The 14,863-nt window shown below is 42.7% G+C and overlaps 2 protein-coding genes across 2 annotated transcripts in view; one reads left to right on the top strand and one right to left on the bottom strand.

Annotated features, from left to right (window-relative positions):
* Positions 1-2,222, bottom strand: LOC139639721 (zinc finger protein 768-like). Its single transcript, XM_071513869.1, has 2 exons — positions 2,030-2,222; positions 1-1,094 (listed from the first exon to the last, which is right to left on the bottom strand). The coding sequence occupies exons 1-2, from the start codon at positions 2,220-2,222 to the stop codon at positions 1-3; spliced, it is 1,287 nt and encodes a 428-aa protein (XP_071369970.1).
* A 9,796-nt stretch (positions 2,223-12,018) lies between these two features.
* The window catches only part of LOC139639720 (trafficking regulator of GLUT4 1), a 3,169-nt gene continuing 324 nt past the window's right edge, over positions 12,019-14,863 (top strand). The window contains exons 1-2 of the mRNA XM_071513868.1: positions 12,019-12,244; positions 13,910-14,196. Of these exons, the coding sequence (XP_071369969.1) occupies positions 12,019-12,244; positions 13,910-14,196 (513 nt within the window). The remainder of the gene's footprint in view (positions 12,245-13,909; positions 14,197-14,863) is intronic.

Here is a 14,863-nt window from a genome sequence, read left to right as displayed (position 1 = left end):
TCACGCGTTGGACACGAAGCACATGTCCTTCTTTAAGTGGATCTGCAGTCCGCTGGCGCTGCTGAAAGTCTTGGAGCACTGTAAGCAGCGGTAGGGCCTCTCTCCAGAATGCGTGCGTTTGTGCTTCTTCATGGTGTCTCCGTCGCTGAAGGTGCGGTAGCAGTAGGGGCAGCTGTAGGGCCGCTCCCCCGTGTGGATGCGTAGGTGTCTCCTCAGGTTGCCTCTCTGGCTGAAACTCTTGGAGCAGAAGGTGCAGCGGTGCGGCCTCTCTCCCGTGTGAGTGCGCAGGTGGCGCCGCAGGTCGGCCGACTGGGCGAAGGACTTGCAGCACCAGTCGCAGGCGTAGGTCTTCCGTTTCTGCTCCATGTGGAGGCGGAGGCTGCCGGCCTGGCCGAACGACTCGCCGCAGCGGGGGCAGCGGTGCCCGGCGTCCTGCCTGAGACCGGCCGCCGTGACGTCGTCAGCCGGCCCGTTCAAAGGCAGCTCGTCCTGCGGGCTCTTCTCGGCTCGGTGACCTTCTCGCCGGTCTACACGCGGCGTCACGTCCACCTTTCTAAAACTCGACTCGTCCAGCATGAGGCGAGCGCGGCCAGGCGACGCCAGAGAGTCTGAGAAGACGGGGTCGCTGTGACTCTCAGGGTTGGTCGCCATCACTTCGTATTCCTCAGGTTCAGTTTTGATTCGTGTTTGAACCGGGGCGAGCGGCTCCTCTCTGTGTGCGGGAGTGTCCACATGAATGTTAGGGCCAGAGGCAGAGGGAGCGATCAGGCTGGACTGGCCGGTGAGAGGCGGGACGTTTCCAAAAGCCTCCTGCTGAGGCTCGGGCTCAGGCTTCAGCGGAGCCTCTTGAGGCTCGGGCTTCTTGTCGACCGGTTCTGGTCCTTCCGGGTCTCGGGGAAGCTGAGCAGCCGGTGTCTCGCTCTGGACCGACAGTAACTGGACAGACACAACCTGCTCATGTGTCTGGCTCACTGCTCTGGCCGCTGGCTGTTTCGGCTGGCTGGGGGTCGAGTCTGGCTCCGCTGAGGACCGCAGCTCCTGATCACTGGACTGCTGCTCAGCAGCTGCAAAAGGCAGATTGGACCTGGTGGATCCTGGAATAAAAGTGAATAATAACAACAATAAAGCAACTTTATTTGTTTAGCACTTTTCTAGAATCTGAGGTCACACGGTTGATGAAGGAATGCAAGTGAAAATTATCAAGTCTGTGGTGAATACAGGCTAAAAAATAAAGCACTACAACACTCTGATATAAGGCTTATTAAGGTTTAAAGGGTTATAAAGATTTAAAATGAGACCAACATACCTTGAACCTACAAATGAAGTAAACCAGCTCAGTGGTCTACATACATATATACGATATTGTGGATTAGATCTTGGTTCTGTTTTTCCATCTTTTGGAAAGGATTTTTTGTGTTCACACATAGTGATCTGCCTGTCCCAGCCATGAATAATGTAAACGTTTAAATGGAGAGGGGAGTGGTATTCCCCTTTAATTGAATCGCGGATGATCCATAATCTCACACCTTTCTCTTTTGTATCTAAAGACCTTCTACAAAACCCCATTCAGATAATTGGCAATTTAATGTGGACTTGGCAAACATACACACGTGGTAGAACATGAATTAAGACCATCTCTGAATCATTAGATTCCAATGGTCAATTCGGCATATAGATAATATGATAACACAAAACAATAAAATCACAATTTCCTAATTTGTTCACACAGTGCTCGCTACCGCCCGCTGCGGTTAATGTTAGTAGTAGAAGATTGTGGAAATAACAGGTAAACAAATTTATAAAGTTAAAATCTTAATGAAATGAATGCCGATTGGTGTATTGGATTTGTGCCGAAATGATGAGCGGCTCCAAATGATTTCTAAAAAGCTCTTAATCCGTGTTTTACCACGTAAGTCCCTTTACCGATTTAAACTGTCATATTTTTGAGTGGAGTTCGGCGTACCGTTCTCTCCCTTTACAAGAGAGAACGGCACGTATCGAGGGCTAGCTAGCTAAGCTTCGCCCTTACTCAGCCAGTCTGTCTCGGCCTCCAGCAGCAGGATGTCCCGCAGCTGTCTCCGCAGGCTCTCGTTCTCCCGTTTCGCCCGGGCCGTCTCCTCCCGGTACTCGGTCACCGCGTCTCCCACGACGTCCAGGATCTCCCTCACCACCACCGCCAACCGCTCCGTCAGGTAAGCGTTCAACAGCTGCAGTTTGGTCATTTTGGAACCATAAACACAGCTGGACACACAGTCCACATCGGAAGAAGAAGAAGAAGAAGAAGAAGAAGAAGAAGAAGAAGAGCGAGGCAAACAAACGAAAACGGTAGAGGTTTCCGTCGGTCGCCACCTGGTGGAAGCTGCGTCAGGGAGGAACCGGGTCCAACACAGGGCGGCAGTACAAATCTCTCTCTCACTCTCTCTCTCTCTCTCTCTCCCTCTCTCTCTCCCTCCCTCTCTCTATTTCTCTCTCTCTCTCTCTCTCTCTCTCTCTCTCTCTGCATGTGTGTTTTCTCACGAGGACAGAGATGAGGAGGATATTTTGCTGGCTCTCAGTTCTACAAAGGATAGTATGTGTGTGTGTGTGTGTGTGTGTGTGTGTGTGTGTGTGTGTACATCTAATACAGGTGAGAGGTTGCAATTAATGAACTCTGGTCATGGGGTGTCGCATTAAAAAGGTTCCTACTGAATCCCACATAATGAGACTGTGTGTGGATGTAAGGGGACATTTGCCAGAAAATTCACTGGAATGACGAGGCTGTTGTGTGTGTGTGTGTGTGTGTGTGTGTGTGTGGGTGTGTGTGTGTGTGTGTGTGTGTGTCGGGGGGGGGGGGGGGGACGACCAGTAAAAACCAGTGGGCATGGCTAACTGGTGCATTGGGATTACGCCCTGTCAGCAGAAACCGAGCAGGACGGAGAGAGAAAAAAGATGCAGCAAGTTACCCAAATTTAACCGGGGCGAGACCGGAAATTAGGCGAGTTTCCTTCAAAATAAAAGCGTCACTATTACAACAAAACGCCAGAGGGCATTTGTCAGTAAGAAAAGATGGGAAATTGGATTGTTGTAGCAGCAATTAATCATAGGTTAATAACGGTAGAACTGAATAGAAACACAATAGAACAAAAACAAAAGAAAATAGAGCACAAATAAGAATATAGCCGAACATAGCGTAAAGCATCTGACAATTTCAACACAAGAAGAAATGTATGAATGACATGTATGTGTGAAAAATGAACCACAGCATCATGATTGCAAAATAGCAATATTAGAATATATTGAAACAAAAAAAAAATAATAATATAGAATAGGTGCAATCTGGAAATATACCAAAAATATGAAATATATATGAATAGTATTGAGTAAAAATTATATTTTAAAAAATCAACATATATGCAATATACAACAAACTGGAAGATGTTGTGTTTACATTATTTACATTGGCGTACAGAAGGCCATACATATATATAGGAAGCGTCTACTATCTAATTATTAAATATATTAAATTTACAGATGCATGTGTCCAGATTGTAGTGTATTACTAGCTGTTCACATTATCGAAAACTCCAGACGGAGGAGCCATGGGTACAGAAAAAGTGACTGTGCACGGCTTTTATTTTGAAAGTATCACAAGAAGTTTTGTGGGTTTTAATTTTAGGAAAATTGACACTGGTAAAAGACGGAGAAAAATGAGAGGAAAGCAGCTACTGTATTGCAGGTGCTGCCTCCTCCACACACACACACACACACACACACACACACAAACCTCCCTCACTCACAGCACCCCTCCCTTCCCTATTACCTCTTGCAGGGGGGAGTGAGTGGGTTATGGTGAGTGAGTGTGTATGAGAGACAGAGAAAGGGAAAGAGAGAGAGAGAGAGAGAGAGAAGCAGAGAGAGAGAGAGAAGCAGAGAGAGAAAGAGGGAGAGGGAGTCCAGTCTGCGCCGTTAGAAATCAAAAGAACAGAAAGAGCAGCAGCAAAACTGGCTTCCACCTCTAATTAAAGAGCTGCTACACCTAATTTTTTTTAGCTTTACAGAATATTTGTGACAGAATTGTGTCTCAGCGTCTGACACTGCAGCTCCGTTTCATTAGTTCTGGATTATACTGTATATTCTGCAAAATGAACATGATCGTGCAGCACCCCATTGACTAGGACCAGGTAAGGGCTCGGTGAGGGGTTCAGTGTGTATTTGGCGTTAAAATGTTTCTATTTGATATGTTCAGTGTGTGTGTGTGTGTGTGTGTGTGTGTGTGTGTGTGTGTGTTACTGTGAGGCAGTAAAGCATGTGCTGCTCACCCAGTGGGTGTGTCGCTGTCCTCCCCTCAGTCTCCATGGGACTCACATATTCCCAACTGGATTTTCCTTCCTTTGTCTGTTTTTTTTATGCTGGTGGTACATTTGTATACTGTATATATATGTGTGTGTGTGTGTGTGTGTGTGTATGTGTGTGTGTGCGTGCGTGCGTGTGCGCCCACCCAAGAGAAATGATGTCACACATGCTTGTGCATTAGTGTGTGTTAATTATGCATATAATGTGGGTTGGTCTGGAGACTTGCTGTCATGTTACATTCATGGAGTTCCAGCCTGCAGTTTTCCGGCTGCTTCCTGACAGACATGATTTTCTTCACAGGAGCAATCCTGCGTAACTCTTTTATTTTCTGTTCTTTTCTTCCTCTTTCCTCTATTTTTCTTTGCTTCTTTCCCCCCCCCCCCCAATACATTTTGTGTGATGCAGGTTAGTTCAGATCTCTGCACTTTTCCCGTTATCAGTCCAATGCATCAGTTTAGGGTTTGAAATCATCTTTTTATCTCCTGTTAACATTTATTTTTTGGCATTATTCCTGCATTCATTATGCCACACTATGCATTTGCAGAGTTGGGGGAGTAATGGAGTACATGTAACCGGATTCAAGTAATCAGAATACAGATGCTTTGGGGGAAAAAATAAATGATTACTTGTTGGATGACTGTGAAACATGTTGGAAGGCAGGAAAACAGATTTAAACGGTTCGAAAAAAGAGAAAAAGATTAGATTTACCCATCCTGAAACACCGGATAGATCAGAATGAATTGTTTGACTTCACATTCAACACATTTTTGAAGGCAGAGAAATCCAAGAGTAATCAGGATTTAGGTGTTTCGGTGGATTTCATGGTGGATCACAGTGTGTGGAGCTAACATGGCCGCCTGCCACCAGTGAACTCTGTGTCAGATGAAGCCGAGGCGGCAGCGAACTCGGTCTGCAGGTCTGAAACGCAGCAGGAGCTGAACGACCATCATGTGGAGTTTCTATATGGACAGAGAGACGCTGCAGATCCACCTCAGCTCAGACCGGCAGCCAGAGCTTCATCGTGACACTCGTTCATCTCATTCGTCCAGCTTCAGTCTCCTTAAAGGATCAGAGAAGCACAGTGTGGCTGCAGGAAAGTAGAGGAAAATGTCAGAAACGGTCTCAAACGCTAATCTTTGGTCTGTAATGTTAGTCTGTTTCAAAAGGCAAGTTTATTCATACAGCACATTCATACACAAGTCAAAGTGCTTTACATTAGAGAGACATTAGATAAGAAATACAGAATAAGATAAATAAAAAAACAAATAAAAAGAGATAATATAGTGTATAAGGAGAGAGAATATAAAAAAGGCCAAGAGCTAAAGAGATTCCAGCTCAAAGGAAACACTGGGATTCTGAACTGATGACACGTTTTCGTTTTTTTTTTTTGGGGGGGGGGGGGTTGCAATAGGATCATGTGACTCTTGGTATTATATTCAGACCTGAGCTAAGCAGTATCAACCGTATCAACCAATACATTTTCTGGGTGTTTTGGTCCACTTAAGTGCCAGATGGGTGGAGTTTTAAAGGAATGAGTGCCAGACAGTTTGGAGAATCACAGTATTTTTTTTTTTTTTGCGCATGAACATGGTCAAATTTAAGGAGACTGAATATCGGTGTAAAATATCGACAAAAAAACCATCAGTATCGGCCTTCAAAAGCCCGTATCAGTCGACCCCCACACTCTCAGCAGGTTAAAACGAATGCTAAGAATCATTTGCCGCTGCCACTTGACCCGTGTCTAATGTTTCTGTCGGGGTCTTTCTCTGCTGCTTTTGCACTCCAATGCATTTCTATCAGGATTCAGCTGAGACTAGACTTGGCTCTAAATTACTCTCAGGCAGTGTGGACTATAGGCTTCGACCGGTGTGGGTTTATGAAGGCCGATACTGACTGAGTTTTTCTGAACATGGTGGCATCAAACCCTGCTTGAGTTTTTAAAAATCATGCGCACTTTCACAGATAAGCTAAACATTTTTTTCATGCCATCTTTTCTAGGGTTCAACTGTTATGGGTTTTTGAAGGCTGATGATACCCATGTTTTTGGATTGAAGCCGCCAATAGCTGATATTTTACCAATGTTCCATATCTTTAAATTTCACCATTCATGCAAAAAAACAAAAAAAAAACTGAAAGCCAGACTAATTTGTCAAAGTAAATTGTTTCAGGTGTGTCAGCAGCTCCTTAAGGCAGCGTGAGGCAGGTTTCACTGCAGGTTTTACAGACTGACGCCTCTGAAGCTGTTGAGTAAAAAAAAAGAGGAACCTCCATTTCATCAGAGGTTGACGACGTTAAAGCAATATTCCACTTAGTTTTAACATGGGGGTTATTCGGCACTTGACCCCCATGAAAACCAGAATAAACTAATCACCAAGATCTGACGCAGCTGGATGAGTTTGTAACGTTTGAATGAGGCATGAAAATAGCCTGAAAACTGACATTTAATACATTTCAATGGACCTTTGGTCCGGCGTTTCAGAACATAATTTTGACCAAATAGCATTTTTATTGACAGAAGAGAATGTAGCAGAGGGATACCATTTAGGAGAGAGAGTTCCTGTTTGAGAGACCGGATCTACTTTTATTTTTAAATACTAATTTTAGTGTAAACCAAGAATAGAAATGCAAAATGAGGATGGACCAGTTAGTGCTTTATTGTCTTAAAAGCAGGATCTGTTGTTAAATCTGTTCACCAACGTCTTGTGTTGTTTTCAGGATATTTTCATGGCCCATTGAAATGCTGTAAAAGTTACATGGTAACTTTGGTGATTAGTTTATATTCTGGTTTTCATGGCAGTCAAGTGCCGAATGACCCCCATGTTAAAGCTAAGTGGAATATTGCTTTAACTGGCCAACATTGATTTTTCTCAAAAGGTCAATATTGTCCCGGTATATTGATCTAACTACAGACTATAGAGAACATGATCAAAGCAGTCTTCTTGAGTCATTACGCTGTTTCTGCAGAGCTAAAGACAAATGACTTTCATGTCTTTAACGGTCGTCTCTCCTACTAATTTCCCCCCCAGGACTCTAATATTATCTCACTGCACACGTTGTCATCAGCTGATGTTAATCCTGCCATTTATTAAAAAAGGAACGAAAGCAGCGGCAGGTTAATTGCTTTGAGAGTCAGCTGATTTCATTTCAGCTTTCATAATTTCATTCAATTTAAGTCTTTCACCCATTCTTTGACACTGGCTTTAATTCTTATTTTTGGACTCCTTGCATATAGAAAGAAAGAAAAGTTTCAGATTCAAAATCTCAGGTGAAACTATGTGTAACATCATGGCTTTTTCAGGTTGTGAGTTTTATCCCATTGAGTTGGATGTTGAACTACCTAGTTCTCCTCTTCAGAGGCACACCGCTGCAACTGTTGGATACAACTTAAATATTATTAAATATTTTCCTCACAACAAAATTACATACAGATCAGCTGTTAAACCCCAGTGTTCACAGGACCTGTGAAGCATGAGTCATTTCAACCCCTTGCACCTTAAATTTCCCCTTAAGTAGCTTCAAAGTTAGAAAAAAAAAGTTTTCCACTGCATGACAATGTTATATAGGCTACACATTCTGTATCTGCTCATTCCAACGCTTCACTGAAGCTACAGCTGATTATACTGAAATATTCAAACCCACTGCACACACACTGCACCATTACATCAAATGGAAAAATCTAGATGTTTGTGCATCATTTCCCTGTAATTCAGCATTACATATTTGGTGTCTTTGGAAACTGTGGGATCTTCAGTAGAATTTAAAATATATTTCTGTAGGTTTGAACAAAGCTTGGCTGTGAAACGTGTTTGTAATGACGGTCCTGGAAGTGGTCCCGATTTAAAGGCAGTCTGTGCTTCTTCCAGAGTTCCTCTGCAGAACAGCATCTCCCTACTTTGCTTTGTTTAATTTCACTGAAACCGAGACCCGCCTCAGTAGTATTGGTTGCCGGGAAAAGTGCACCGTACCGTGAAATAAAATATCCAGTGTACCTCTGGAATACCTGCCTTTACCCTCTGTCAGCTCTTACAGAGGGGACAGCAGTATCGTGGCCTTTCCCCAGGGAAACAATTCAAGTCATCAATCCTGTCTTGGCAGGTCATCGCAATATTCACTCTTTCAGCTGCCGCAATAGAGCTTTCTTCCAAACGTCCTCTTGAAGAAGCCGTTCCTCTCCCAGGCTGTCAGACCCGGAGCGGCTTGCTGTCAGATCAAAGAGTTTGGGCAGCGACGCAGGGCGGGACGTGGACGCAGAGTCCTTCTCTCTCTGTAGGAGTCTGACCAGAGTTCAGACCAGGCTGCCTCTGGCCGCAACACTTGTGACACTGATGATGTGGCATGTTGAAATCCTCTGATTTATATTTATCTCTGCTTCAGCAGACACCACCAATTATTTCCATAAGTTTACTTGGGAAGGCAGTTAGTCTTAGAATTTAGAACGCGGGCAGGTGCCGTGAGCTCGCGCTGGTCCTTCAGTTGGAGATTACCAGTAGAGGCAACTGTCTGTATCAGCCGAGCCAGCCGACTCACCTTTTTTCAATATTTATAATTATTTTTCAGGTGAGTCAGGTGTCACCGAGCACTTAAATGCGTCCACTGTAATGTGTGTGAGCTAGCTGAGCTATTGTTTCTGTTCTTGGTTGCCCGTTGTGTATTTTTTGGGGTAATCTACTTTAATAACTAACGTTAGTTCGCTACCGCGAACGAATACTATAACGGTCATATTAACCATTTTACGATATTTGCAGTTACCTGTTAGGTTGTGTTAACTCACATACATGTGTTCTTTGTTTGGGAGTGTGTATGTTATGTTGTTAGATGTTTTTACCTTGAAGGGCAGCCGGAATGTGGGTGTGTTTTGACTTGCGGTGGCTAGCGGCAACATCAGCTGTAGTAGAAGCGTTTACAGTCGCCATGGCAACGGCGAATCAAGGCAGATGCCAGTTGTAAATATAGGTTAATCAGTTTTGTGAATGAAAGTGCAGAAATACATTACTTATTATTTGTAGAAAGGTTAGTACATTACAGAATGATATTTTTTGAATACTTTATGCTTGGAATAGATAAGTAGTGTGATTAAGAACTATTATATGAATCTAATGTAGCTTCTAGAATTCTAGTGTTTTGTACATAATTGATTAATCAGTTGGCGATTACCAGTAGAGGCAACTGTATGTACCAGCCGTGCCAGCCGACTCACCTTTTATAATTAAGTATTTATAATTATTTTTCAGAATAGACATCTTCTTTTAAAAAATGTCACTGAATCCAGTCCACGATTCATGAGTGCAACAATGACATCCGTACTGCTGAAAGACAATGAAAGTTTTATCAAACAGGAGATCACAATGGGATTTGGGATTTATTTTTCCTGAAAAGATACAATCTAAAAGTGGGCTCGGAGTGCAACAGCGCATTGAACTATCACAATCAACAATCAACTTTCCATCCTTTTTCATTTTACTGTTACTGGAAATTATACTTTCTTACATTGCAATCAAGCTGTCAATCCACTACCAAACTAATATTTGTGGATAAGTCCTCATGACAGTAGAGAATGTGACAACCTGTTATTATTGCTATAATGTCTTCTCAGCCATAGCTTAAAGGGGCACTAAGTAATCTATTTTACCTCTATAGGACTCCTAGAGGGGTAAAGTGGGAATTACAACAACACAGATAGAACTTATCGCCTCCTACACAAGTCTCTAGCAGATTTGCTTTTTTTTTGGCTTGGGGCAAGTGGGAGTGTCTTAAAACAAATAAAGTCAGAATTCTGACTTTCTGACTTCATTATCAGAATTATTTTTTCTCAGAAATCTTTAGTCTCAGAACTCATGTACATTTTTCACGTGGCCCTAATCCTCGGGGCAGAAAGTGAGATTTGAAAGGTGATAATATTCAGTTCTAAGGCTTGTGAAACATCGGTGTCATATGTGGCTTGTAACTTGTAGTATTGAGCAAACTAATAAGCTTTGAGGTCTTCACACATCAAGTCTCTAGAAAAGGAGTTCTAACCTGAAGCCATCTTAGGTTTGGTTTTTGCGATCAGATGACCTGAGCAACAGTCCCAGATCCGTACTCTTATTCCTTGAAACATTATGCACTCTTATTGCTAGAAACACTACGCACTCTTACTCCTAGAAACATCACGCACTCTTATTCCCAGAAACATTACGCACTCTAGAAACATTACACATTCTTATTCCCAGAAACATTACGCACTCTTACTCCTAGAAACATTATGCAGTCCCTGGTCTGTTTTCTTCAGCCTTTTCAAAGTCCAGGAAATCCTAAACAGACCCAAGCTTGGCTTTAGTTATCTTTGACTAGAAGCACTTCATTGACTTCGATCTTTATTGCAGCTTGTGACTTGATTTTGGTTGTGAGTGCGGACAGAAGAGGGCCAGTCTGCTCACGACACTAAAGTAGAAGAATTCAATAATGTGTTTTCATTGCAGGTTTTCAGCCTTTCTCTCAAACCCCCTAATTCTCTGACCACCATTCCCACAAGCAGCATTTAATAACATGCTCCACTTATTCAGCAAAGAATGAAAAATCTGAAATCAATCGCACTGCAACCATAACCATGGCGAACGTAATTGGCTCTTTGTTTCATCTCAAGTTCTCATCAGATCTATATTATCAATCAGTTGCCTTAAATTAAGTGAGCCGTCCTACAACTTAGAGAGCGGCTGCACCTCCGGCTGGGAGCTGCGGTGCAAAAAGCTTTGATGGGCAATATTTGGAAGCAATGTAGGAGGGCAAACTTACCGACTGGAGCAGCACTCTGAGAGATGCTGCACCCACGCTGCTTGCATGCAACGTAATTTAAGTGTCATGATGTTTTATAAAGTGGGAAGGAGCTGATTGAGTCTGACCTGTGTATTGTGATTATAGTGCAAGTCATTGAAAGGTTTTGTAGTGCCAGTCTGTCGCTCGTAGTCTACAAGTAAAACTGATCCATCTAATGCGAAATGCCTCCTCAGTGAGTGACACACTAATGATCAGTATTGTTTTGTTGTGATATTCTAGATAGTTACCTTCTGAAGGCAATAATTACCAATTTTACTGCCTAAAAGTGCGTCCCATTAATAAGCCTCTGCACACATCAAGTCTAGAAACAGAGTTCTAATCTGAAATCAGTTTACCTCAGGTTTGAGCAGTCACATGACCTGGACAACAGTCTTATATATGCACTATAATTCTTTTAAACATCATGCATTCATTATGCATACAGTGTTCATGCATGCAGTAATGCAGTAATGCAGTAATGTAGTAGTCCTGGTGTCTCAGTGCTCTATGTAAGTTTACTTTCTTACTCTCTTACTCTCTTACTAACCATGTAACCAAGACATCCTCAGTTCGAATTTGGCCTGGGACCTTTGTATGTAATGTAGGGAGGTTCTACAACAGAGTTCAGGCTGGAAAGTTGAGTTTTGAAAGCCAATCAATTTCAGCACCAGGTCAAGTGAAGGTTGAGCCATTGGTGTTAATCATCAACCCTATCAACTCCCCACAGATATATTATGGTCATTTTGTGCAATGGGGCAGTAAAACATGGACTTATTGCCCCTTTATGGTAGCAATGAAACTAATTAAATCTCTTTAATCCGTTTCAGAGAGAGCCCCCCCCTCCCTTGACTTCTCTTCAACTACTAAAAGCAACAGCGTTGTCTGCACTTCCCAATGGCCACCAGTCCCAGCACCGCCCAGCCGGAGGAGGCGCAGCAGCCGGATCAGCCGACCAACACGCAGCCGGAGGGGGAAGCCGCCCGTGGTCCGGTGACTTCCCAACCAACCAGCGCCGACCAGCAGGCCGCACCTCAAACAACAGATGCTTCTGAAGCCAGCCACACAGAGGAGGGCAAGCCCAAGGACCATCTGACGGTGATCAACGAGAAGATGGAGACCAGTAAATAAACTTAAATCCTTAACACAGTTCCCTGCCCTTCCTCCCCATGCATGACCCTGTGTTAACACCTTCTAGCACTTTAGACACAGTGACATAGTCTTTTCTACCTGTTAGCTCACTTCTTCTCATTTCCCAGAGTGTCCACCACTGTCTGGAAACTGACAGAGTTGATTTAAAGAGGCGCTGGCCTTCTCAGCATCATTCTTCAGTTCCTTTCTTTCCTGTTTGGCCCCGTCATCCCCCTTACCTCTCCAAAATAATCCACTTTGCTTTTTGGCTCCGTTCTTCCAACTCTGTCTAGATTTGTTCTTCTACCCCCGTATTTATTGTCTTCTTTTCTAAAAGTGATGATAGATGAATGTCTCCTTGAGGCAATTTTATACACTTTCATTGTTCCTTTATAGCCTAATCCTACAATGTTTTCAAAGGGGTGGATCCCATTTTCCATTTCTCAACTCTGATAATTACAAATTACCCATCTACTGTATACTGCCTCAAAATGTTGCCTTACATCTTAAATAATTAAAAAAAAATGTATTTGATTTTCGAAAGGTTTGTTGACATGAGAGCAGTCTAAGAGCCGGGAGAAGCTGGATTTCATGGTTTGGTCCAGTAGTAATCATCACAAAAACAGCAGCAAAATTTTTGACTAAATGAATGGAAGTTACTGGAAGTTACCTTGACATGTTGCATAACTTCATGGTCAAATCACCTTAAACTACACTTGTGCCCATTCCTCTCATTCATTTAGCAATTATTAAATTTCCACAGGATAATTAAATTTAAAAAAGAAAAAAAGAAATGATGCTTTAGTCATGAAAAGAAAGACTTCCAAGGCATTTTTCAAGCAAAAGATTTAAAAAGCCTTCATTACATGGCTTTCATTTTTTGCTTGAAAAGCGCCTCCGATTCCCTTCTTTGTCACTGAAAGAAAGCAACAACCTCAAACCAAAGAGCCGCTTCAATAAATTCCTCCACACACAGAAACCCAACTGAAGCCTCTCTATCCTTTCTTCTCTGTCTTTTAAAGTCACATTTTGATAGTTTCTTGCTTCCAGATTCTTCAAAGTGAGTAAATCCCAGCCGTGGTGTCTTAGGAAAAGCAAACAGTGTTTTCACCGCCGTGCTGCCACTTGTGTCACTTTGAAAGATGTGAAGTTGCAGGATTTATATGATGGCAGGGGCGTTTTTTTCTCCAATAATCAGTCATAGTATTACTGGTTGCAATGTTTATGTACGCCTACTGGTAAAAAAAAATACACTGTTTTCCAGGAAGTAGAAGTCATGGGATTTTGATATAAAAATAATCTAATATTTATTTATTTATTTTATTTATCTATTTTAAATGTATTTGTATGGGACCATGTACAATGTTAAACATAAATGTTACCATTGTATTGTACCAGATTTAGCTAATTTTCAGCTCAGTTACAATTGAAAACCTTACATACATACAATCCGCACAAACACTAACACATAATAGACACTAGCCATTGAAGTGTACAAATTTCAATAGGTTAAATAGGTAAAATATATAGGTAAATATGGAAAAATAGGTAACAAGGTAAAAAGTAGTTTTTCATTTCACTGTGACTTTAATCATGGTCTTTAATCATTATGTCGAAGATAAAGATGAAGGTGGAACATGAACCTCTTCTGTTCCAGGTAATGGAGTCGGTCCCGTGTCGGTCGAGTCTTCCCCCTCCGTGTCGTCCAAGCTGCAGCACGCTAAGCCCGGCGGCCCCCAGCCCAACGGCCGGCCGCGGTTGGGCAGCCGGTCTGGCTCTCTGGCGGCGGGCTCACCCCGGCCTTCGCTCACCCGCCGGCCCAGCGGCGTCACCGAGGCCGCGCTGGACGGGTCCAAGCCCAGGGATTACCTCATCCTGGCCATCCTGTCCTGCTTCTGCCCCGTCTGGCCCATCAACATGGTGGCACTCGCCTTCTCTGTGATGGTACGGCTTTCAACTCCGCTTTTTGTTTAGAAATTAAGTGTGTTTCAGGACCAGGCTGTAAAACTGTGTGTGTGTGTGTGTGTGTGTGTGTATGTATGCAGTATGAAGTTAAATTCCTACTAGGGTTTGAACAATACAGGTTTTTGAAGGCCAATGCTGATATTTTTGGATTGAAGCCACTGATAGCAGATATTTTGTGCCAGTAATCAGTATCTTTAAATATGATTATTTTGTGCAAAAGAATTCTCAAAAATGACAAGTACGAGGCATCCTGGTGGCTTAATGGTCTGGGGCCACAGCCATCCCACTGAGCAATTTTACGTTGATTAGATGTTTAAAACACGTCTAAATGGCCCATAGCCGTCTAGGCTAAATTAAGTTTAAATGGAGTTGAAAAGTGAAAGTTTATTAGATGTCTATACATAGACAATATTATCCTAGGCTATATGAGAGCTACGCATAGACGCAATGTTGAAATTACTTCTTGTGCTCAGATAATTATCTTGTAGGCTAGTCTACAGGACTTCTCTGGTGCATATTTTTGGTATTTACAGATGTTTATTCATTGTAATAATGTATTTACTGCTTGGTCTAAAATAGGTCTATACATAGCCGTAATGATCCTGGGCTATATGAGAGCTAAAGCATAGATGAGACGTTGAAATCA

The sequence above is a fragment of the Centroberyx affinis genome, unplaced genomic scaffold (assembly GCF_046629955.1).
Source record: "Centroberyx affinis isolate AG114_WGS23_722 - 3 ecotype Tasmania unplaced genomic scaffold, CSIRO-AGI_Caff_v1 ptg007592l_1, whole genome shotgun sequence".
NCBI classification, from domain to species: Eukaryota; Metazoa; Chordata; class Actinopteri; order Beryciformes; family Berycidae; genus Centroberyx; species Centroberyx affinis.
The sequence above is the reverse complement of the archived record's forward strand: the minus strand, read 5'-3'. Positions and strand labels throughout refer to the sequence as shown.

Bases quoted from the DNA above. Each gene is read 5' to 3' on its own strand.
- LOC139639721 (XM_071513869.1), bottom strand. From the start codon at position 2,222: ATGACCAAACTGCAGCTGTTGAACGCTTACCTGACGGAGCGGTTGGCG. The intron at 1,095-2,029 runs GTAAGGGCGAAG...CTTTTATTCCAG, and splicing joins GGCCGAGACAGACTGGCTGA to GATCCACCAGGTCCAATCTG.